Below are 26,242 nucleotides of genomic sequence, written 5' to 3' on the forward strand. Positions count from 1 at the left end.
AACTAACACAATACACAAAGGCAGAACTCACACACAAATGATACATAAATTACCCCTAGATTCTGCAAGACAGTGAAAAGAAAAAAGAACTGTGCAAAAAAACAAGATGTTAGTACAAAACACATTTAGAAAAAAACAGGCAGAGAAAGAGATGGATAAAGTCACACAGTGCGGAAGCAGGCCCTTCGGCCCATCTTGTCCATGCCAAACAGGCTTAAAAAGTCTTACAAATAAAGGGCCATTAAATGACTCTTTAATTTTAAACAGTCGCAGCCTAATGCTGGATTTTCCCACAAGTGGAAACATCCTTTCACTATCCAGCCTGACACGAATACTCAGTCTTGTATATCTTAATCAAGTGGGCCTCTCATTCTTGTAAACTTCAGCGGGCACAGTCCGAGCCTGTCCAACCGCTCCTCATACTCTGCTTGGCCTTGCCCGACGCATTGAAAACTGAACGTGAAATGCTGTGAACGGGACAGAATAATCGCACCATCTGTTACATTTTTGTTTTTAGGTAAGGATTTTCAGCGCAGTCTTTATTTTACTGTGGTCGCTTGGAGTCTGGGGAAAAGCACAGCTCAATGAGAAGTGTGTTTGTTCTGCACGACGTAAATGCAATCATAAATTTCATGGCTGGTATTTACAGGGAATTTTATAGCGAAATGTAGCAAAGATTGGCAAATGCATTCGCTGTAAGAAGTCAATGAATTACTGTTTCAGGCAGGTTGAAGGTTTCACTGTTGTGCATGCGCTCTCCATTAGTTGGAAGAATGGGTGTGGTTATTTAGAAATTAATCAATTAAGCGATATTAATTAAAAACTTCCACACTGCAGGAACACCATGAAGTGTCAGTGTGAATATTGAAAGTAGCTACGCAAGTAATTATCATGGATAGGAAGGCAGAAACAAAGAAATGCAGAAGCTGGTTTATACCAAAGGTAGACACACAAGGTGCTGGAGTAACTCAACAGGTTAGGCAGCATCTCTGGAGAAAATGGATGGGTGACGTTTTGGCTCGGGAACCTTCTTCATACTGCCCGAGACTCGCCTCCTGCTCGACTCTAAAGGCCGAGAACCAGGGAGGAGGATGGAGGGAGGGGGGAGTCGGTGGACGCTGGACAAAGGGCTGTTTTCAAGATGGCGGCGGACGGAGGAGAGGATCGGTGTCGCCAGGACAACGGGCCTTTAAGGCCAAGATCAGACAGCACTCGTAAGAACTTTGAAACTTTGTTGGCATGTCTACTGTTACACTCCAATCTTTAGTGTAGGTTAGTTTATTGTCACATGTACCGAGGTACAGTGAAAAGCTTTTTTGTTGCTATCCAGTCAGCGGAAAGATTATACATGATTACAATCGAGCCGTCCAGTACACAGATACAGGATAAAGGGGATAAGATTTAGTCCAAGACAAATTCCAGTAACTTCCTATTAATGATAGTCCGAGGTCTCCAAAATGTGGTAGATGGTACTGAAGGCAGTTCTCAAGTTGGTGAGAGGATGGTTTAGGCGCCTGAAAACAGCTGGGAAGAAACTGTACCTGAATCTGGAGGTACAGTGTATGTGTTTTCAATGTTCTGTACCTCTTGACTGATGGGACAGGGGAGAAAAATGAGTGACTAGGGTGACACTGGTCCTTGATTATGCTGGTGGCCTTGCTGAGGCAATGAGAAGTGTAGATGGAATCAATGTACGGGAGGTTGGTTTGTGTGATGGTTTAGGCTGCGTCTACAATTCTCTGCAATTTCTTGCATTCTTAGATGGAGCTGTCCAAACCATGCTGTGATGCATCCCGATAAAATGCTTTCTGTGGTGCATCTGTAGTAGTGGGTGACGATAGCTGGGGACATGCTGAACTTCCTGAGCCTTCTAAGGAAGTACAGGCATTGGTGTGCTTTCTCAGTGGGCTGTTCCTATGCATTATGTACTTAACCTGGGATTGTACTTGTGTCTGGCAATAATCTTACTGATCAGTGTGCAAATAAGAGTCTCGCTGTACCTTGGCACACGTGATAATAAAAGAACTATTGAACCATTGAAGTTTGGAATTCTTAAAGTGGAGCATTTCAACCCAGAAATGGTTCCAATGTGTCTCCACACCAGAAGCAAGCATTTTATGTTCAGAGGTGTAGCACTGCTCTGAATGCACGGACCGAGTTGTTTCTCTCACTTAATGGATATCTTGGCTGTTCTGCTGTTTTCTGTTCCTTACAAATTCATTAAAGCTGCATTCAGAGCAAAGCACTTGCCATAAAAGCTTTGCCCATTGCTGCATAACTGATGTGAAGCCCAGGGTTATATTGATTTGTACGCTGCTCAGACTCAATCTTTCGGGTGACTATGAAGTCACACGCCCAAAGTCCCAGCCTTTCCTCGTGCTTCTAAAGAATGGGTGCATGTGCACACACACATACAAACAGCCCACTTTAGACTTGATAGATACAGCACGGAAACAGGCCCATCGGCCCACTGAGGCCGTGCCGACCAGCGATCACCCCGTGCTCTAACGCTGTCCTACACACAAGGGACAATTTATAATTTTACCAAAGCCAATTAACCTATAAACCTGCACACCTCTGGAGAGTGTGGGAGCAATCCGGAGCACCCTGAGAAACCCCGCGCAGACACAGGGAGACGTTGAGAGGTCCATTTCCATGTTGTTCCATTGTAGTCATTGTTATTTGGCAGGATTGGTGCATTTTTGAGAAGAAAAAAAAACATGCATTGCATTTTATGATTAGCATTGAAAGGAAAATAGTTGATATTTTTTGCTTGCAAGAATTTTAAGGAGTAGACAATAGGTGCAGGAGGAGGCCATTCGGCCCTTCGAGCCAGCACCGCCATTCAATGTGATCATGGCTGATCATTCTCAATCAGTACCCCGTTCCTGCCTTCTCCCCATAACCCCTGACTCCGCTATCCTTAAGAGCTCTATCCAGCTCTCTCTTGAATGCATTCAGAGAATTGGCCTCCACTGCCTTCTGAGGCAGAGAATTCCACAGATTCACAACTCTCTGGCTGAAAAAGGTTTTTCCTCATCTCTGTTCTAAATGGCCTAAATGCAGTAAAAGCAAAGGTGACAGGAATAAGGGAAGAGTGTGGAACTGATCAGGTTGTAAAGCCTTGGAGTCAAAGAATGCGGAACTGGGCTCTTCAACCCATCAAGTGTCCATCCAAACTCATCCCATTCTCTATGCCTTGGTCATTCATGTGCTCATCCATATGTTATGAGAGTACCTGTCGCCACACCTTCTCAGGCATTGCATTCCAGATTGCAAACACACTTTGGATGTTTTATTTTTCCTGAAATGGACAGTAGGGCAGCACAGTGGTGCAGCAGTAGAGTTGCTGCCTTACACCACTAGAGACTCGGGTTCGATCCTGATTGCAGGTGCTGTCTGTACGGAGTTTGTACGTTCTCCCTGTGACTGCGTGGGTTTTCTCCGGGTGCACCAGTTCCCCCCCACGATCCAAAGGTTTGTTGGTTAATTGGCTTCTCTAAATTATCCCCTATTGTACAGGATAGAACTGGTGTTCGGGGCGATTGCTGGTTGGCGTTGACTCGGTAGGCCGAAGGGCCTGTTTCTATGCTGTATATCTAAACTAAACTAAACTAAAGTAAGTACAGCACAGGAACAGGCACTTTGCCTCACAATGTCAGTGCCAAACATGATGCCAAGACCAACTTTATCTGCCTGCACATAAGCCAAATCCCTCCATTCCCAACATATCTATGTGCCTGTGGTACTATCGTAGCTGTGTTCACTTCCACCCCGAGCACAATATTCCATGGATCCAAGACCCTCAGTATAACAAAACCTGTGACGCATATCTCCTTTGCCCCTTTCACCTGAAATCTATTCCCTCCAGTATTTGATATTTCTGTCCTGGGGGAAACGGTTGTGATTGTCTATTCCTTTCCATAATTTTAAATCCTTCTATAACGTCTCCCCTCAACCTCCGGCGTTCCAGAGAAAACAATCCAAGTCGGTCCGACCTCTCCCTGTGGATAATCCCTCCTCATCCAGGCATCATTCTCCTCTGTAGCCTTTCCAAAGTCTCCACATCCTTCTGTAATGGGGAAATGTGAAACATGCAGAACTCCAAATGCCGCCTAACCAAATTCCTCAGATCCCCTGTGTCCTTTTCACTCTTTCCCTTAAACGTATGCTCTCTGGCTTCACGAGTCTATTTTGGGGGGGCAACATTTCTCACAATCCGTCCTATCATAGAGGAGGGAGCTGGGGTCTGGCCTACCGCGCCCTCAATGTTGGCTGCGGGAGGCGTCCCAGGGGCTCAATAATAGACAATAGACAATAGGTGCAGGAGGAGGCCATTCGGCCCTTCGAGCCAGCACCGCCATTCAATGTGATCATGGCTGATCATTCTCAATCCGTACCCCGTTCCTGCCTTCTCCCCATACCCGCTGACTCCGCTATCCTTAAGAGCTCTATCTAGCTCTCCCTTGAATGCAGAGAATTGGCCTCCACTGCCTTCTGAGGCAGAGAATTCCACAGATTTACAACTCTCTGACTGAAAAAGTTTTTCCTCATCTCCGTTCTAAATGGCCTACCCCTTATTCTTAAACTGTGGCCCCTTGTTCTGGACTCCCCCAACATTGGGAACATGTTTCCTGCCTCTAACGTGTCCAACCCCTTAATAATCTTATACGTTTTGATAAGACCCCCTCTCATCCTTCTAAATTCCAGTGTATACAAGCCTAGTCGCTCCAGTCTTTCAACATTTGACAGTCCCGCCATTCCGGGAATTAACCTAGTAAACCTACGCTGCACGCCCTCAATAGCAAGAATATCCTTCCTCAAATTTAGAGACCAAAACTGCACACAGTGCTCCAGGTACGGTCTCACTAGGGCCCTGTACAACTGCAGAAGGACCTCTTTGTTCCTATACTCAACTCCTCTTGTTATGAAGGCCAACATTCCATTGGCTTTCTTCACTGCCTGCTGTACCTGCATGCTTCCTTTCAGTGACTGATGCACTAGGACACCCAGATCTTGTTGTACGTCCTCTGTTCCTAACTTGACACCATTCAGATAATAATCTGCCTTCCTATGCTTACCACCAAAGTGGATAACCTCACACGTATCCACATTAAACTGCTCAAAGGTGGAAGGGCGAGGTGAGGGACGTCGCATCCAAGGAAGGCGATGGCTGGAGGCCCACAGCAGCCTGGGGCTCGCCTGGATCGGGCCCCGCAGCACCAGAGCGCCGACTGGACTTTGAAAATGGCGCCAAAATACGACGCCTCTATGCGTGACCTCAGTAGACTACTTTCTGTACACTTTGCTAATCAGGGATGTGCAATACTGTACGGGACTGTGAGTAAGGAAAGAATTTCACTGTGCGTTTGCACATGGGACAACAAAAGCACTGCAGAACCACTGAACCACCTTGGCCGCTATCTTATTGAATGGGGCAACACGGTGGCGCAGTGGTAGAATTGCTACCTTTACAGCGCCAGAGACCCAGGTTCGATCCTGAATATGGGTCTGTACGGGGTTTGTACATTCTCTCCAGTTTCTCCAGACCGGGTGCTCCAGTTTCCTCCCACACTCCAAAGATAAAAATCGTGGATTGTCCCTAGTGAATAGGATAGTGTTAATGTAGGGGCGATCGCAGGTCGGCGCAGACTCGGTGGGCCGAAGGGCCTGTTTCCGCGCTGTATCTATGTACTAAACTAAACTAAACAGCCTGGAGAGGCCAAACAGTGTATTGCAGTCCCTGATTCCCATGCTCTACACAGTGGAAGCTAGCTTATAGCGCAATAAAAAAGTCAATGCAAACAACAAACATATTTTTAGATTTTCTAATTAATCTTTCATGAGACGTTCCAGGGATCAATATACATTAACAATATTGACAAAGGATTTTCAAAGAAAATAACTTTTCCAAGTATCTATTGGACTTTGATTCTCTGTTAATATGTTTTAACTCGAGATATGCAAAACTTGCAAGTATACCATCCAATTTTGGTGCACAAAACTCCTTTGGTAATCATTTTAATGGAAGCAGGAATTTCGTATTTGGAATAAGGTGGTTATTACATAGTGGATTGTGGAATATTACGGAAATCTGCAGGGGAGTAGTGTAGAGGCATATTTTCAAAATGCTAATTAATGTGGATTGTTCATGAAGTTGTAAAGAATTATTTCCAACCATATTACTTTTTCTTCTGAAGCAACCCCTTGGAATGAAAGATGACTTGCTTCTACTCCATGTTTGGGATCCAGGGGAAAGCGAATGAAGCCAAGATGAGGTTCTTCCACATTAGCGCAGCGGGTAGAGCTGCTGCCTCATGGCACCAAAGGCCCAGGTTTGATCCTGACCTGGGGTGCAGTCTGTGTGGAGTTTACACGTTTTCTCTGGGACCACGTGGGTTCCTTCCGGTGCTCTGGTTTCCTCCCACATCCCAAAGTGTGCAGATACTGGAGTAACTCAGCAGGACCGGCAGCATCTCTAGAGAGATGCAAGAGGTGATGTTTCAGGTCGAGCCCCTTCTGCAGACCGAGAGTCAGGGAAGAAGGAAATGAGATTTGAAGAGGTGCAAAGAACAAATAAATGAATGCCTGCCCCACTGAGTTACTCTAGCATTTTGTGTCTATCTTCAGTGTAAACCAGCATCTGCTGTTCCTTCCTACACATTTTGTCTGCTCCACTGCGAAATCTCATCAAGGTATGCCTACTTTGAAGAAGTTCTTCTCTCTCTGATGAGAGTTCTGCAACACACTCTCTGGCTGCATGTCCTTTTGCATAGCTTTCATTCATTTGGTCTTTGTACCTCTTCATATTCTCCAGTTTCCCACTCCCCTGACTCTCAGTCTGAAGAAGGGTCTCGACCTGAGACGTCACCAGAGACTTCTCTCCAGAGATGCTGCTTGACCCGCTGAGTTACTCCAGCAATTTGTGGCTATCTTTGGAGTAAACCAGCATCTGCAGTTCCTTCCTACACATTTAGCGATGTGTTTCAGGGCAGGAGATGAGCTGTCCTGTGTGCATCTCCAAACCCATCCCGTGTGGTTGACTCCGAAATACCCTCTGAAATGATCAGGTAGATAGTTCAAGACCAATGGGGTATGGCTAATAAATGGTGGACATGCTAGCCTTGCTCAAATCCCCAATAAATAACAGAAAAGGGAAATGAAGGAGCTGTAAATAGGAGTGAAATTATACAATGACCTGTTTTACAACTTTGCATGTGTCCTCAAACAGGACCAACTCGCAAACTAACCTCCCTTCCATTGACTCCATCTACACTTCACGCTGCCTCGGCAAGGCCACCATAATCAAGGACCAGTCTCATCCTTCTCTTCTCTCCCTCTCCCATCAGACAAGAGGTACAGAATTTTGAAAACACACACCTCCAGATTCAGGGACAATTTCTTCCCAGCTGTTAACAGGGAAACTGAACCATCCTCTCACCAGGTAGAGTGCAATCTCGACCTCCCATTTACCTCATTGGGGGCCTTTGAACTATCTTTAATCGGCCTTTATCTTGCACTAAATGTTGTACCCTTTATCTGTGCACTGTGGACGGTTTGATTGTAATGAGATGTGGTCTTTTCTGAGTGGATAGCACGCGAACAAAAGCTTTTCACTGTACCTCAGTACACGTCACAATAATAAACTAAACTGAACTATTATTGATCATCGTCACAATATAGAACTCATCCATTTTTTTCCAGTCTCAGCCCAACAGAAATAGTGGAAGCATTGGAGATCATTTTTCAATGTTCTATAGATTCAGGATCAGTTCCTGTGGATTGGAGGATAGCAAATGTTATCCCACTTTTTAAGAAAGGAGGGAGAGAGAAAACGGGTAATTATAGACCAGTTAGTCTGACATCAGTGGTGGGGAAGATGCTGGAGTCAATTATAAAAGACGAAATTGCTGAGCATTTGGATAGCAGTAACGGGATCATTCCGAGTCAGCATGGATTTACGAAGGGGAAATCATGCTTGACAAATCTACTGGAATTTTTTGAGGATGTAACTAGGAAAATTGACAAGGGAGAGTCAGTGGATGTGGTGTACCTCGACTTTCAGAAAGCCTTCGACAAGGTCCCACATAGGAGATTAGTGGGCAAAATTAGGGCACATGGTATTGGGGGTAGGGTACTGACATGGATAGAAAATTGGTTGACAGACAGAAAGCAAAGAGTGGGGATAAATGGGTCCCTTTCGGAATGGCAGGCAGTGACCAGTGGGGTACCGCAAGGTTCGGTGCTGGGACCCCAGCTATTTACGATATACATTAATGACTTAGACGAAGGGATTAAAAGTACCATTAGCAAATTTGCAGATGATACTAAGTTGGGGGGTAGTGTGAATTGTGAGGAAGATGCAATAAGGCTGCAGGGTGACTTGGACAGGTTGTGTGAGTGGGCGGATACATGGCAGATGCAGTTTAATGTAGGTAAGTGTGAGGTTATTCACTTTGGAAGTAAGAATAGAAAGGCAGATTATTATCTGAATGGTGTCAAGTTAGGAGGAGGGGGAGTTCAACGAGATCTGGGTGTCCTAGTGCATCAGTCAATGAAAGGAAGCATGCAGGTTCAGCAGGCAGTGAAGAAAGCCAATGGAATGTTGGCCTTCGTAACAAGAGGAGTTGAGTATAGGAGCAAAGAGGTCCTTCTACAGTTGTACCGGGCCCTGGTGAGACCGCACCTGGAGTACTGTGTGCAGTTTTGGTCTCCAAATTTGAGGAAGGATATTCTTGCTATGGAGGGCGTGCAGCGTAGGTTCACTAGGTTAATTCCCGGAATGGCGGGACTGTCGTATGTTGAAAGGCTGGAGCGATTGGGCTTGTATACACTGGAATTTAGAAGGATGAGGGGGGATCTTATTGAAACATATAAGATAATTAGGGGATTGGACACATTAGAGGCAGATAACATGTTCCCAATGTTGGGGGAGTCCAGAACAAGGGGCCACAGTTTGAGAATAAGGGGTAGGCCATTTAGAACGGAGATGAGGAAGAACTTTTTCAGTCAGAGGGTGGTGAAGGTGTGGAATTCTCTGCCTCAGAAGGCAGTGGAGGCCAGTTCGTTGGATGCTTTCAAGAGAGAGCTGGATAGAGCTCTTAAGGATAGCGGAGTGAGGGGGTATGGGGAGAAGGCAGGAACGGGGTACTGATTGAGAGTGATCAGCCATGATCGCATTGAATGGCGGTGCTGGCTCGAAGGGCTGAATGGCCTACTCCTGCACCTATTGTCTATTGTCTATTGTCTAACAGTGCTTCCTATTGGGAGGAAGATTTGTGCAAACCAGCTGTAGATCTTTATGCATTCATAGATTTTCTTGAAGCCCCATTGCAGGAAATGAAATATGTCTCCGTATGGGCACATAGAAGCATTAGTTTACTTAACGGTTGCTTTTGAGGCATTGCTTTTGATCTTCTGATGCAAGTTTGGCTTTATCACGGCAATAAAATGTCTTCGAATCAATAAAGACAGGGCCATCGAAATCAGATAATACTATTTTTGAGCCTATTCTTCCAAAGGGTGCAGCATAAATTTAGAAGTTAAGCATACTATTTGCCAACTTTGGTTTCTTTCAAACTAAATGTGAGCACTTTGGCCCTTAATTCCACCCAAATATTTATGATTTGTGAGTTACAAATTCTGCAGTGAAATGCACCCTGGGTCAGAATGCAAGAAGTGATTTCTTTATATGCAATTGGGAGCCACTTCAGTTCTCTTCTACCAATTGTGTACCATTCAGCACCCACTAACCCATTTAAGAGTGTTCATTTTCAGCAGTTTGCTGCCAGAGTGCATAATAACCCATAGAAAAGGGGCAACGATACGATGAATGCAAAATGGCGGACTCTTCCAGCAAAGGAACCAATGCACATGACAAAATTCTGTGCAGTTAATAAAACATTAAAAACCATTGGGGCGAGAGAGGCAGATGGTGAAACAAGGAGATGTTAGTTTACAAAAGAAGACATAGAATGCTGGAGTAACTCAGGGGGTCAGACAGCATCTCTGAAGAATGCCCTAGTGAGACCGCACCTGGAGCACTGTGTGCAGTTTTGGTCTCCAAATTTGAGGAAGGATATTCTTGCTATTGAGGGCGTGCAGCGTAGGTTTACTCGGTTAATTCCCGGAATGGCGGGACTGTCATATGTTGAAAGGCTGGAGCGACTAGGCTTGTATACACTGGAATTTAGAAGGATGAGAGGAGATCTTATCGAAACGTATAAGATTATTAAGGGGTTGGACACATTAGAGGCAGGAAACCTGTTCCCAATGTTGGGGGAGTCCAGAACAAGGGGCCACAGTTTAAGAATAAGGGGTAGGCCATTTAGAACTGAGATGAGGAAAAACTTTTTCAGTCAGAGAGTTGTGAATCTGTGGAATTCTCTGCATCAGAAGGCAGTGGAGGCCAATTCTCTGAATGCATTCAAGAGAGAGCTGGATAGAGCTCTTAAGGATAGCGGAGTCAGGGGGTATGAGGAGAAGGCAGGAACGGGGTACTGATTGAGAATGATCAGCCATGATCACATTGAATGGCGGTGCTGGCTCGAAGGGCCGAATGGCCTCCTCCTGCACCTATTGTCTATTGTCTATTGTCTATTGAATATGGATAGGTAATGTTTGGGGTTGGGACCCTTCCTCAGATTGAGTGTGGGGGGGGGGGGGGGGAGAAGGGGGGAGGAGAGAAGAAAGCTGGAAGAGAGGAGGGGCAGGACAAAGCCAGAGGTAATAGGCCAACACAGGTGAGGGTTATTTGAGAGGCAGATGGTTGGACAATGGCCAGAATTGAAAAGACAAAAGGTGTGAGACAAAAGGATTGAAGAGTTGTGAATTTTGAAGTTATGGGAAGGAATGTAGGATATGTTCAATAGTTCAAATAGTTCAACAGTACTCTATTGTCACATGCACGTGGATACAGTGAAATTCTTTGTTTTGCATGCAATCCAGTAAAATGCTACTGTATTTAAGCACAATTATACGTAAGTACAAGTGTAACCGACGTTGTGGTACAAATGTCAAGATTGGCAGATTCCTGATTAGTAAGAGTGTCGGAGGTTATGGGGAGAAGGCAGGAGAAGGGGGTTGAGAGGGAAAGATAGATCAGCCATGAATGAATGGTGTTACCTTGATGGGCTGAATGTCCCCATTCTGCTCTTATAACTTATGAACATGCAACGATTGCAGTGTGAAAATAGGTTTCTTCTGAGGTTGTGTACAGAGTCACCACATTTCCATCTTGTATCTCTCAACTATCGAGTTCTTAAAAAGTTTGAGTCTTATCTTGGCCTCAAAGGCCCAGTTTCCTGGCGGCGGCACTGGGTTGGTGTTGCAGATGTTGACCTGGCCTAATGGTGCTGTTGGTGTCCTCCACCGCTGCTCCATGCCGCTCCAGGCTGCTCCATGCCGCTGCAGGCTGCTGCTCCATGCCGCTACAGGCCGCCTCCGACCTGCGTGCTTGTCCAACCTCCGCGAGGTCTCCAGCGGTGCCTGATCCGCGCGATTCCCGACTGCTGCCATACTCCCGGCGGCCCATTCCACTGACACCTCAACCTGCGAACCCACCGTCCTCTCGCCTCCCGCAGCCAGCACTCCACATCCACATCCACGCGCCGGGGCACCTCCTGTAGCCGAACCCAGAACCCTTAGAGCAACTCATGTGCATGGGAGGCGAGCTCAGAACCCCTTCACTGGCTCCGATCTTCTCCTCTGCCCATCGCTGCTGCCACCTTTAGTTTAGTTTAGTTTATTGGTACCGGGAGAGGGACGACAGTTCATGGGACAGGATGGAGGTGACGGCTGCAATGGGCCTTTATGGCCAGCTGTGAAATGGCAGCACAACCTGGCGACTCTTCCATATAGGATAACACGAGTTTAGTTTATTGTCACGTGTACCGAGGTACAGTGAAAAGCTTTTTTGCTGTGTGCTTTCCAGTCAGCAGAAAGACTACACATGACTGCAATCGTGCTGTCCACAGTGTGCATATACAGGATAAAGGGCATAACGTATAGTGCAAGATAAAGTCCAGTTAACTCTGATGAAAGATTGTTACCATTAATGATGGTAACTCAGGACTGCTCTGTACATGGTGATAGGATGATTCAGTTGCCTGATAATAGCTGCCTGAATCTGGAGGTGTGCGTTTTCACACCTCTGTACCTCTTCCTAATGGGAGAGGGGAGAAGAGGGAGTGGCCGGGGTGCGACTCGTCCTCGATTATGCTGGTGGCCTTGCCGAGGCAGCGTGAATTGTTGATGGAGTTATTGGAAGGGAGTTTGCGTTGTGTGATGGTTTGGGCTCATCCACAATTCTCCGCAATTTCTTGCCGTCTAGCATGGAGCTGTTCCCAAACCAAGCTGGGAAAAATCCACTGCCATATTAAGAGCAGCAATAAGTCTTCTTCTTCCTCTTCTTCTTGCGTATGGCTTGCACAACCTAAAGTTGAAGGTCAAGGGTGGACATTCAGGCCAGGGCAGCATCAGTAGCTGGGTGGATGGCCTTGATGCCACCAGGGAAAAGCCTCAGTGAGCTGTCATTCACCATGTGTGGGATGGTCTGGGCTGGATATCCGCAGTCACAAGCAGGGCTGTCTGTCACCTGAATGGGTGGCATACATTAATGTTTCGATAATTCAAGACTTTGGTGGTGTCAAACTAACAGATATTCCAGACAATTGGATTTTATTCCTATCCATAAACCAATAACATTGTAAATAATCTTTTACTGAGGTACGGTGAATGCTTCCGATCAGATCAGGTTGTACTATACTTAAACGCAAACAAGTCAAACTCAAGTACTATAGGGTAGAGCAAAGGGGAAGATACAGAGTGCAGAATATATAGTTCCAATAAGTTAAGTGAGTCTAAAGGTAATGTGCAGATCACAACCAGGTGAGGCAGAAGAAACAAGGATCTGCATATTCAGATTTGTTAAAAAAAAGGACACAAAGTGCTGGAGTAACACAGCGGGTCAGACAGCATCTCTGGAGAGCATGGATAGATGAGCTCTCCAGAGGTGCTGCCTGACCCACTGATTACTCTAACACTTTTTTCAGGTGAGAAGGATGGCGAGCCATTGGGATTTTCAAACAATGGACGGCTCAGTGGCACAACGGTAGAGTTGCTGCCTCACAGCTCCAGAGACCTGGGTTTGATCCTGAATACGGTGCTGTCTGTATGGAGTTTGTACGTTCTCCCCGTGACCTACGTGCGTTTTCTCCGGGTGCTCCGGTTTCCTCCCACACCCCAAAGACATACAGGTTAGTAGGTTAATTGGCTTCAGTGCAAATTGTAAATTGTCCCCAGTGTGTGGGACAGCGCTAGTGAAACAAGGTGATTGCTGGTTAGCACGGACTCGATGGGCGAAGGGCCTCTTTTGCACGCCTTACCCCTAAAGTCTAAAGGAATAACGGATTATCAGAGTTACCAATTTCAGTCTTTGGCATCCATATTCTGAGAACGAGTTCATTTAAAAAAAAGTTGTTCCCAGGAACAATACCCAAAGATGATAAAATTATAGAAATTTACAATGTAGAAAGAAGCCAGCTGGACCATCATAGTCTTGCCAGCTGAAAGCTCTCAGTCCATGCCCTCGTTCCACTCACATTTTAAATATGATGAGAATGTTTGCCTTCAGTCTGTTCTTGATTCCTGCCAGACTTCTGTGCAAAAGAAATTTCTTCAACTTCTCTCTAATCCTTGCATCATAAATCTGTTAGCAGAAATCATCAAACAAAGTACTGCAAATACTGTAAATCTGAAGAAAAAAAACTCCTCCAGAAAATGCTGCCAATACTCAGCAGGTCAGACAGCATCTGTGGAGAGAGAAACAATGATAGGGGGACAAGGATGTGAGCAGTGGAACTAGTAGAATGACTAGGCTGAGGGACGGAGAGAGGGGGGGGAAGGAATGCAGGAGTTACTTGAATTTAGAGAAATCAGTGTTCATACTGTGTGAATGGTGAACTAATGTGAATGGGCGGTTGATAGTCAGCATGGTCTTGGTAGGCTGAAGGGCACGTTTCCATGCTGTTTCTCTAAACTAAACTAAACTAAATTAAACTCAATTCAACTCTCCTTTTCCCTCCATAGATATTTCCTAACTTAAATCTATGCCTCCCCATTCCCCTAATTTTGATCTCACTACTTTCTATTCACACCGTGTAGGATGATCAGAGTTTTATAACGTGAGGAGCAAGAGTTGGCAATATAGCCCCAAACAGCCTATGCTGCCATTCAATAAGATGAAGGTTGATCTAATCTTGGCCCCCATTCCACTTGCCTGCCTGTTCTCTATAATCCTTGATTTCTCTGCAGTCCAAATTTCTGTCTATCACCGCCTTGAATGTGTTCAGTGATTCAGCCCCCACAGCTGTTTGAGGTAGCAGGTCCAAACATTCACGCGAGAAAGGAAATTCCTCCTCGCCTCCATCTTAAGCGGGCAACATTTTATCCTGCTCCCCCTCCTATCCCCAACATTCCTTCAGCATCTAAAAGAGTGAGTTAGAGAAACCACTTCATGAGTTGAACCCATGCCACCCGACAACATGGAAAATTAAACTCTTGAGAAACACAAATGAGTGATATTGACAAGGCTGGTGCCACAATAAAGACAAAATATTCACGCCATTGGGTTCCAGTGCATTTATATCAGACTCGCGTAGGAATGCATTATGAGAATTGAAGACTGCTACTGTTCTATATATTTTCGAGCTGCTTATTCTCACAGAAGTTCTGTCATCGATAGCCACACAATCCAAAACATCTGCTTTTTATTTCGCATTTCTCTCACAAGCGATTATTTTTTTCTGCCACCACGGCATATTTTTGCGATTATTGCCTCAGAAATGATGGACAATGTCTTGTATGTTATATTACTTTGCTGCCTCTCTCTGCCTTTGTATTGCGTGCCAGTGAAACTGCTTTGTCAATGTTGCTGAAAACCATGCAGGGTAAATTGGTGGATGGCTGGACGTTTGGGGGGGGGGGGGGGGTTGGGGGTGGGGGTAAGGTGGTGGGGGTAAGGTGGTGGGAGGGAAGGGAGAGGGAGGGTGGCCAAATCTGAATTCTGGCAAGCAATACAGAGACCACCTAGAATGTCAACATCACCTCTGCCTTTCACTGACTGGTATATTTGCAAGCACCACAAAGCAAACCTTGGGCACCTTGCAACCCAGTGGTATGAATGTTGATTTCTCTAACGTCAAGTAATTCTTGCTTTCCCTCTATCTGCGTCACTCACCTACCTTATCTCTCCAACTAGTTTCACTAGTTTCACTAGTTAATTTTATTGATTGTATGCATCGTGGTCACCTTCCCCGTAGAATGAACCATTCTACTTTTCCTGTTCATCATCTGCTTTGATCTGTCATTTACACACCTTACCCTTCCATATCTCTGGTTTCCCCCTCTCCTGACTCTCAGTCTGAGGAAAGGTCTCGACCCGAAACACTGAGTTACACAGACAGAGAGAGAGAGAGAGAGAGAGGGAGAGAGGGAGAGAGGGAGAGAGGGGGAGAGGGAGAGAGAGAGAGAGAGCACGCTCGTTGTACAATTGTTTCATTTTGGCAGAGCTCTCAGCTTTGTTGGCTCTTTGCTTATGTGAAAAATGTAGCCGGCAATTTTTTGCTGGCAAGAGGAAAGCGCTGAGCATGTGTGCAAGCACTCCCAGGCTCCGCTGTGCTTTGATTAGTGAGGAATAAGGAGCCAGCAGTAATATTCAATACAGCCAGATTCACATCATCTTGAGTAGGTACTGGCCCACACCGATACCCACATTGAAACTGGAGCAAAGAAAATGTGCATGCTAAGCTAACTTTATTTAAATGTCCGTCAGGGTACGCTCATAAAATTACTGACAGATGTGAGATGTTGATATTCCTTATTGCACTGTACAACTGCTACATCCATCACACAGACTATTTCCCATTTCTCAGAAACAAGTTGTGTTTTAAAAATTGATTATTCATTATTAATTCTTATCCTTTCGACCGCTGACAAGGGTTAGGAAATTACAGATGGCCACAGTTTACAGCTTCCTCTCTCAGTTTACTTGTCAAACACCACGTCACTGTGTCTCAGCTTGTAGAGCTGCTGCCTTACAGTCATGGGTTCAATCATCACCTCGGGTGCACTCTGTGTGGAGTTTGCATGTTCTCCCTGCGACCGCGTGGGTTTTCTCTGGGTGCTCCGGTTTCCTCCCACATCTCAAAAAACGTGCAGGTTTTTGGTTAATTGGCTTGTAAATTGTTTCTAGTGTGCAGGGAGTGGATGAGAAAATGGGATAACATGGAACTAGTGTGAAAAGGGTGATCAATGTTTGGCGCGAACTCGGTGGGCCAATGGGCCTCGTTCCATGCTGTATCTTTTAACTAAAACTAAATTGTGTTTCAAAAAATTGATTATTCATTATTAATCTTAACCTTAAGAAAGCCGGGAAATTCCAAGTAGCTATGGTTTACAACTTCCTTCCTAAATTTCCTTGCCAAACACTATGGCACAGGTGGTGCTGTATGGACCGCGGCCTCACACCACCAGAGTCTTTAGAGGTACAGCGCGGAAACAGGCCCACCAAGTCCACGCCGAGCAGCGATCCCCGCGCACTAACACTATCCTACACTCTGGGGACAATTTTACCAAAACAATTAACCTGCAAATCCTTACATCTTTGGAGTGTCAGAGAAACTACCCCAGAGCACCTGGAGAAAACCCACACAATAACAGGGAGGACGTACAGACTCTGTACAGACGACATCCATAGTCAGGATCAAACCCAAAGGCGTGTGGGTTTGTCGGTTAATTGGCCTCTGCAAATTGCCGCTAATGTGTAGGCAGTGGATGAGAAAGTGGGGTTAGGTAGATCTAGTGCGAATGGGAGGTCGATGGTTTGCGTGGACTCGGCTGGCTGAAGGACTTGTTTTCATGCCGTATCTCCAAACTAAACTAAAGACGGATCTTTTACCTCAGCACTAATTTACTGTCTTAATGCCATATCCCTTGATTTGCTAAAGTAAAAATCTATCCATGGTCGATGGGAACTCTGTGGGCTGAAGTGTTTGTATCCATGTTGTTTCTCCAAACTAAAACTGAACTAAACTGAGGCCCTGTATTAAATGGCAGGAAAAGATGCCAATCCAGATTTATCCTCAGTGTCCTGGCCAGTACTTTCCCTCGATCAACATGAATTAAAAACAGATGTTCTTGTCTTTGCCAAACTCATTCTGGCACGAGCTTGTTGTGCACAGATTAGTTTGCAAAGTAGAAAATCAAAAATAAAAATTGCAGGTGCTGGAAATCTGAAATTAAAACAGAAAATACTGAAAACGCTCAATAGGTAAGGCAGCATCCGTGGAAGAAAAACAGAATGAATGTTTCAGGTCAACCTCTTCTGAACGCTCTCTAAAGCCTCCCCGCCCTTCCTGTAATGGGACGACTAAAACTGCAAACAATAATCCAAATGTGGCCTGACCAAAGTTTTTTAAAGCTGCAACATGATATCCTGACTCTTGTGTAGGAAGGACCGGCAGATGCTGGTTTAAACCGAAGATAGACACAAAATGCTGGAGTGACTCAGCAGGTCGGGCAGCATCTCTGGAGAGAAGGAATGGGTGACGTTTTGGGCCGAGACCCCACTGAAGAAGGATCCTGCTGTCCTGCTGAGTTACTCATATCCCTTGATTTGGCAAGGAAATTTAGGAAGGAAGCTGTAAACCAATAGCCACTTGGAATTTCCCGGCATTCTTAAGGTTGAGATTAATAATGAATAATCAATTTTTTGAAAGACATTTGGAGTTACTCCAGCATTTTGTGTCTACATCCTAATTCTTGTCCTCCATGCCCCAAGTGATGAGGCCAAGCATTCCATGCACTTACTTTCACGCTCTATCCACCTGCTGTGCCAATATCAGGGAGTTGTGGATTTAGATCCCAAGATCACTCTGTACCTCAGTGTCGTTAATGGTCCTGCCATTAACTGCATACTTTCCCCACACCTCCTAAATAGACAATAGACAATAGGTGCAGGAGGAGGCCATTCAGCCCTTCGAGCCAGCACCGCCATTCAATGTGATCATGGCTTATCATTCTCAATCAGTACCCCGTTCCTGCCTTCTCCCCATACCCCTGACTCCGCTATCCTTAAGAGCTCTATCTAGCTCTCTCTTGAATGCATTCAGAGAATTGGCCTCCACTGTCTTCTGAGGCAGAGAATTCCACAGATTCACAACTCTCTGACTGAAAAAGTTTTTCCTCATCTCAGCTCTAAATGGCCTACCCCTTATTCTTAAACTGTGGCCCCTTGTTCTGGACTCCCCCAACATTGGGAACATGTTTCCTGTCTCTAACGTGTCCAACCCCTTAATAATCAATAAGATCTCCTCTCATCCTTCTAAATACCTCACACTTTCTCAGATTAAAGTCCATCTGCCATTTTTCTACTCATCTCTTTCCTGTGATATGTGTAGGAAGGAACTGCAGATGCTGGTTTACACCAAAGATAGACGCAAAATGCCAGAGTAACTCAGCGGGTCAGGAAGCATCTCTTGAGAAAAGGAATAGGTGATGTTTTGGGTCGGAACCCTTCTTCAGACTCCTTTGATAGTCTTCTTCACTGTCTGCAACTTCATCAATCATGTTTTCTGCAAACTTGCTAACCAACCCGTATACATATTTTGGCCAAGTTATTTATATATATATATATATATATATATATATTGCAACTACAGAGGTCCCAGCAGCGATCCCTGCGGAACACCACTGATCATAGACCTCCAGCCAGAATAACACACTTCCACCACTATCCACTGCCTTGTGTGGGTAAGACAGTTCTGAATCCAAACTACCAAGCCAGCATGGATCACATGTATCTTAATCTTCTAGATCAGCTAGCCATGAGGGAACTTGTCAAATGCCTTACTGAAGGACAATATCATATCATATCATATCATATATATACAGCCGGAAACAGGCCTTTTCGGCCCACCAAGTCCGTGCCGCCCAGCGATCCCCGTACATTAACACTATCCTACACACACTAGGGACAATTTTTACATTTACCCAGCCAATTAACCTACATACCTGTACGTCTTTGGAGTGTGGGAGGAAACCGAAGATCTCGGAGAAAACCCATGCAGGTCACGGGGAGAACGTACAAACTCCTTACAGTACAGCACCCGTAGTCAGGATCGAACCTGAGTCTCCGGCGCTGCATTCGCTGTAAAGCAGCAACTCTACCGCTGCACCACCGTGCCTCCACAGCCTCCACAAAAATAAGAAGGACGGGCGATGTTTTGGGTCGGGACCCTTCTTCAGACTGGTGAAGGGTTCAATCCGAAGAAGGGTCCCGCCCCTAAAACGTCACCCATCCTTTTTCTCCAGGGCGCTGCCTGACATGCTGAGTTACTCCAGCACTTTGTGTACATCTTCCCATATATCAGTTTGTCAACTTGCCCTATAATTGCTGTTCCCAATCTATTCTCCCAAGTTCCCACTTAATAATGTTGTATTTAATATTTCCCCCCAAGGTCTAGACTATTCTTATTCATAACTATTTAAAAACTCTATGAGATTAAGTAGGGTAATTCAGTATGCTCTTGTGTTTAGAAGAATGAAAGATAATCTCATTGAAGTCCTTAATAGGTTGACAGGTTAGCTTCTGCAGTGTTCCCTCCAGAAGGATGGCATGGTGGCACAGCGTTGGACTTGCTGCCTTACAGCACCAGAGTCCCAGGTTCGATTCTGACTATGGGTGCTGTCTGTACGGAGTTTGTACGTTTTCCCCGTGACCTGCGTGGGTCTTCTCCGGGAAGCTCCAGTTTCCTCCCACATGCTAAAGACGGCAGGTTTGTAGGCTAATTGGCTTGGTATAGATGTAAATTGTCCTTAGTGCGTGTAGGATAGTGCTAATGTGCGAGGATCGCTGGTCGGTGCAGACTCGGTAGGTTGAAGGGCCTGTTTCCGTGTTGTATCTCTAAACTAAAGTAAAGTAAAGTAAAGTAAACTAAACTAAACTAAACTAAACTAAACTAAGGGTTGCTGACTCAAAATAAGGGGAACCAGTCAGTTGGTACAGAGATTTAGTTCAGGTTCAAGTTACAGCATAGTCACAGGCCCTTCGGCCCTCCAAGTCCATGCCGACCATCAATCACCCGTTACACTAGTTCTATGTTATCTCACTTTTTCATCCACTCCCTACACACTAGGGGCAATTTAACAGAGGCCAATTAACCTACTAACCTTCTCCCCCGAGATGCTGCCTGTCCCGTTGAGTTACTCCAGTATTTTGTGTCTAAACTACTCACCCGCATGTCTTTGGGATGTGGGAGGAAACCGGAGGACATAGAGGATTGCATATAAAACTAGACCAAGTGGACCCGTTGGACCCAAACCTCTCCTGCATTGGTGCAGCACCCTCTCCCCCACTCCCCCTCTCCTACTCCCCCCTTCCCCCTCCTCTCCCTCCCTACTCCCCCTCCCCTCCCCCTCCTCCCCATCCCTCCCCTACTCCCCTACTCCCCCTCCCCTCCCCCTCCTCCCCATCCCTCCCTCCCCCCTCCCTCCCTCCCTCCCTACCTCCTTCCCGAGGAGATAGATTTAAAGTCTAAAATGTGAATAACTTAAAAAAGTTAACACCAATTTCAATAAAACTACCACTTTTACCATTAAAGTGACGACGGTGAGTAAGGTGGGCCTAAAATCGTCGCGCTATCTTGTACCGTTTTGGCTGAAGTTCAGTCACAAACAAGATAACAAACGAGAGTTTTAGTTTATAGATGATGAGAAGCATAGATGGCCTACACAGTGAGAACCTTTATTTCTCAGGCTGGAAATGGCCAACACTAAAGAGCATAGCTATTGGGTGAGAGGGGGAAAGTTTAATGGGGATTTGTGGGACAAGACTTTTACACCGAGAGTGGTGGGAGTCTGGAATGAATTTCCAGGGGTGGTGATGGAGGCAGATACGATAGAGGTGGTTAAGAGGCTTTTGTATAGGCAATAGAGGGATATGGATCCTGTACAGGCAAATGAGATCAGCTTAATGGCATTGTGTTTGTTACCGAATTTGTAGGCCGAAGGGTCCATTCTTGTGTGTGCTGTTCTATGTTCTCTGTAACATGGATAGTTTTAGAGATAAATCATGGGACAGGCACTTCAGCCCACAGAGTACATGCCGACCAACGATCATCTATACACCAGTTCTATCCTACATACTGGGGACAATTTACTGAAGCCAATTCAACTACGTACCTGCGCTCTTTGGAGTGTGGGAGTAAACCGGTGCACCCAAAGAAAACCTATGTGGTCACAGGGAGAACATATAAACTCCGCCCATTGTTAGGATCAAACCCAGATATCTGGTGCTGTAAGGCATCAACTCTACCTCTGCGCCACTGTGTCGCACAAATAGATGACGTTTCAGGTCAAGACCCTTCTTCAGACTGACTGTTATGGGGGGATGGGTGTTGATAGACAGTTGATTGACCTCTGTCAACTACCCCGTAGTGTAGGTGGGTGGCAGGAGAATCCCCTGGGGATGGATGGGCATGTGCAATGGAAAAGGATTCAAAGAGGTTGGGGTGCCACAATGGCCCAGCGGTAGAGTTGCTGCCTTACAACACCAGGGACCCTGGTTCGATCCTGACTACGGGTGTTGTGTTTATGCAGTTTGTACGTTTTCCCTGTGACCATGTGGGTTTTCTCCAGGTTCCTTGATTTCCTCACACGCTCCAAAGATGTACGGGTTTGTAGGTTAGCTGGCATTGATAAAATTGTAAATTGTCCCTAATGTGTGGGATTGTGTTAGTATATGGGTGATAGCTGGTCGGCGCAGACTCGGTGGGCCGAAGGGCCTGCTTCCGCACGCTATCTCTAAGGTCTTGCTATTCTTGCTATTGAGGGCGTGCAGCGTAGGTTTACTAGGTTAATTCCCGGAATGGCGGGACTGTCATATGTTGAAAGACTGGAGCGACTAGGTTTGTATACACTGGAATTTAGAAGGATGAGAGGGGATCATATCGAAACGTATCAGATTATTAAGGGGTTGGACATGTTAGAGGCAGGAAACATGTTCCCAATGTTGGGGGAGTCCAGAACCAGGGGCCACAGTTTAAGAATAAGGGGTAGGCCAATTAGAACAGAGATGAGGAAAAACTTTTTTAGTCAAGAGAGTTGTGAATCTGTGGAATTCTCTGCCTCAGAGGGCAGTGGAGGCCAATTACATTCAATACATTCAAGAGAGAGCTAGATAGAGCTCTTAAGGATAGCGGAGTCAGGGGGTATGGGGCGAAAGCAGGAACGGGGTACTTATTGAGAATGATCAGCCATGATCACATTGAATGGCGGTGCTGGCTCGAAGGGCCAAATGGCCTACTCCTGCACCTATTGTCTATTGGCTATTGTCTATTGTCTAAATAGGTAGGCCAGTGTAATTGATCAGATTACTCTGAGAGCCGACGTAGATCGGATGGGCCAAATGGCCTCCTTCTCTATCTTGAAAAAATATACCAACAAAAATTGTTAAATGATTAAAGGAAATCACACGTAAATTGGTGAAAATCTGAAATCAGATTTCTCAATCCAGGGAAATTCAGCAGTTTCCTGTTGAAATAATCATATATTATTTTTTAAATCATTTTGTTGCCCTGTCTGGCTCCATTCAAATCTGCGAAGGTGGCATTTTTATGTGAGACATACCTACGGCTAAGTTGATATTTATTGTACGCTTTCAAATGGAACGTAGATGGATGTAAAATAATAAAATAAAATGTATCAATAACTTGCCTTCCTATTTGGAGGTTAAAAAATTACAGATAATTTTCATGCAGCTGTGAAAACATCTCTTGGCTCCACTGGTAACACACAACGCAGAAACTGAATGCAGAAATGTTGGTTGACATTTCAGTGCAAGACTGTATCATCAAAGAGGAAAGTGTGCAATAAATGTCATTTTTGATTCTGCTGGCAGTATTCTAAGAATAATTTTGGCCTGATTTACTGCCCAACATTCCTCCTTTAAATACCAGCCAAAACATGGGCCATTTTCAGAAAGAAAGATTTATGTTTATATAGCAACTTTCATGACCTCAGCTTGTTCAAAGTGCTTCATTGGTTAGCAAGCTCTGTAGAATATTCTTAAAGGAGACGTGAAGGAAGTCATATTAACTCAATTTGTTCTTTAAATAATTTTTCTTTCAAATGGTCTTAAAATTTTGAAGTAATATGTTGTCAGAATATGTTGTCAGAAATCACTTTCTATTTCAATGTGTTCAGTCCTTGCTGTGTTATTACTGATGTCTCATCAGGCCAGCAGTCCTCTGGGATATTAGCCAATTTGATAACCTTGATATGTCAGCCCAAGCAAGTATAGAAACAGTAGTTCAACTGTGGAAATCATCTCTCCTTATTCCAGATTCAGGAACAGTTTTCTCCCAGTTATTATCAGACAAACTGAACCATCCTCTCACCAACTAGCAAGCGGTCCTGATCTCCCATCTACCTCATTGGAGACCCTCATATTATCTTTAATCGGACTTTACTGGACTTTGTCTTGCACCAAACGTTATTCCCTTTATCCTGTATCTGTACAGTGTGGACGGCTCGATAATAATCATGTATAGTCTTTCTGCTGACATAACAAAAAAACTTTACTCCCACACTCCAAACATGTACAGGTTTGTTGGTTAATTGGCTCTGGTAAAGTTGTAAATTGTATCTAGGTTGGAGAATAGTGTTAGCGTACAGGGTGATTGTTGGTTGGCATGGACTCGAAGGGCCTGTTTCCATGCTGGATCTCTAAAGTCTAAAGAAGTCTTCCATATTTAGCCAGAGGTTAGGTTAGTTTAGTTTAGTTTAGTTAATTGTCATGCGCACCGAGGTACAGTGAAAAGCATTTTTTAAATTTTACGTACTATCCAGTCAGTGGAAAGACTATACATGATTATAATCAAGCCATCTACAGTGTACAGATACGGGACAACGGGAATAACGTTTAGTGCAAGATAAACAGCGCAGCGGTAGAGTTGCTGCTTTACAGCGAATGCAGCGCCGGAGACTCAGGTTCGATCCTGACTATGGGTGCTGTACTGTAAGGAGTTTGTACATTCTCCCCGTGACCTGCGTGGGTTTTCTCCGAGATCTTCGGTTTCCTCCCACACTCCAAAGACGTACAGGTATGTAGGTTAATTGGCTGGGTAAATGTAAAAATTGTCCCTAGTGTGTGTAGGATAGTGTTAATAGTGTTAGTGTGCGGGGATCGCTGGGCGGCGCGGACTTGGTGGGCCGAAAAGGCCTGTTTCCGCGCTGTATATATATGATATGATATGATATGATATGATAAAGTCCAGTAAAGTCTGATTAAATGTGTAGGAACTTCAGGTGCTTCTTCATACTGAAGATAGACAGAAGGTGCTGGAGTAATTCAGCAGGACAGGCAGCATCTCTGGAGCAAAAGAATAGGTGATGTTTCAGGTCGGAAGTCTGAAGAAGGGTTCCCGCCTGAAACATCACCTATTCCTCTTCTCCAGAGATGCTACCTGACCCGTTGAGTTACACTAGCACTTTGTGGCTGATTAAAGATAAATGAGGTAGATAGTAGCTCAGGACCACTCTCTAGTTGGTGATAGGATGGTTCAGTTGCCTGATAATAGGCTAAATAATAGCCTTGAGAATCCGAAACATAATGCTTCTGTGTTGAATGTTAATTTGATTTGACTAGCTATTTGATTTCATTATAATGTCTTGCACGGAAACTCATTATGGAATTTTATTCTATTCCAGGTCACACAGGCCGTTTACTGAAAACCTTGTGTTTCACAAGCCTCACCTTTCTGCTGCTTCATGCCTTGTTTCAGATTACCATATACAGCCTTCAGGCAAACAGGAAAATCAAGCCTGGCTTCAGTTGTAAGTAGAGTTTTCTGTTTCTTTTCGTTCATGGTCTCAATGCCTCAACGAATTTATATTACAGGTGAATTAGAGGATTCGTGTTGCAGTTGTTAATTTTGGTTTAAGATTTGGAATTCACTACAAAGGAGATCTTTGGTGGTAACTTTTTCACACAGAGGGTGATGGGTGTATGGAACGAGCTGCCAGAGGAGGTAGTTGAGTCTGGGACTATTGCAATGTTTAAGAAACAATAAGACCGGTACATGGATAGGACAGGTTTAGGGGTATATGGACCAACCGTAGGCAGGTGGGACTGGTGTAGATGGGACATGTTGGTCAGTGTGGGCAAGTTGGACTGAAGATCCTGTTTCCACACTGCATGACTCTATGACTCTACGCATTCAGGCCATGCAATTTCTATTCCGTTAAATGCATCCCAGGAAAGTGAGTGTCCTAGCTTGTCTCCTAGCCTGGGCCCCATACAGTTCAAAATATCCAAGGAGTATTTAAATGTATAAAATTCCAAGAGTGATTGACTTTCTGTTTCCTTAAGTTGAAGAATAAAGAGCCAGAGCCACAAATCCAAGGGATCACTATGGCTTTATGAGAGTCAAGAGTGTTTTATTGTCACATGTATTGAAATGCAACAATAACATTCTTACTTGCAGCAGCACAACAGGTTTGTACACACTGTACTGAAAAGAAAATAGAATCAACAAACAAAAAAAGTTCAATAATTAAAAATCAATAATATAGTGCAAAAAACAAAACAAATGGCAAAGTCCTTAGTGCAAGGTTATAGTTTGGAATTTAGTTGGAGTTCGTGGAGTTCAATAGCCTTCACGGTCCTTGGGAAGTAGCTGTTCCTGAACCTGAACGTTACAGTTTTCCGACTCCTATACCTTCAAGAGAAAGTTCAACCTTTCAAGAGAGAGTTAGATAGAGCTCTTAGGTGTAATGGAATCAAGGGATATGGGGAGAAAGCAGGAACGGGGTACTGATCTTGGATGATCAGCCATGATCATATTGAATGGCGGTGCTGGCTTGAACGGCCGAATGGCCTACTCCTGCACCCATTTTCTATGTTTCTTCTTGTGGCAGAAATGAAATGAGAGCGTGGCCAGGGTGGTGTGGGTCCTTGGTGATGCTGGCTGCCTCTTTGAGACAGCGCCTCCTACAGATCCCTTCAGTGGACGGGAGGTCAGTACCCATGACGATTTCGGCAGTTCTCACCACTTTTTGTGATCTCCTTCGTTCCTGTCAATCTAGGTCATAAAACAAGATTTTAGAAAAGGACACAAGATTGATACGAGGAAGATTGTGAATCTTTCAAATCCTCTCCTCCAAAAGGCAATGTTGAGAATAT

General features: G+C 44.9%; 1 protein-coding gene across 1 annotated transcript in view; it reads left to right on the forward strand.

The window, feature by feature from the left end:
* The window catches only part of LOC144593200 (piezo-type mechanosensitive ion channel component 2-like), a 482,240-nt gene that overhangs the window by 182,767 nt on the left and 273,231 nt on the right, over positions 1-26,242 (forward strand). Inside the window, exon 3 of the mRNA XM_078398688.1 lies at positions 24,769-24,894. Within this exon, the coding sequence (XP_078254814.1) occupies positions 24,769-24,894 (126 nt within the window). The remainder of the gene's footprint in view (positions 1-24,768; positions 24,895-26,242) is intronic.

The sequence above is a fragment of the Rhinoraja longicauda genome, chromosome 4, assembly GCF_053455715.1.
Source record: "Rhinoraja longicauda isolate Sanriku21f chromosome 4, sRhiLon1.1, whole genome shotgun sequence".
Classification (NCBI taxonomy): Eukaryota; Metazoa; Chordata; class Chondrichthyes; order Rajiformes; family Arhynchobatidae; genus Rhinoraja; species Rhinoraja longicauda.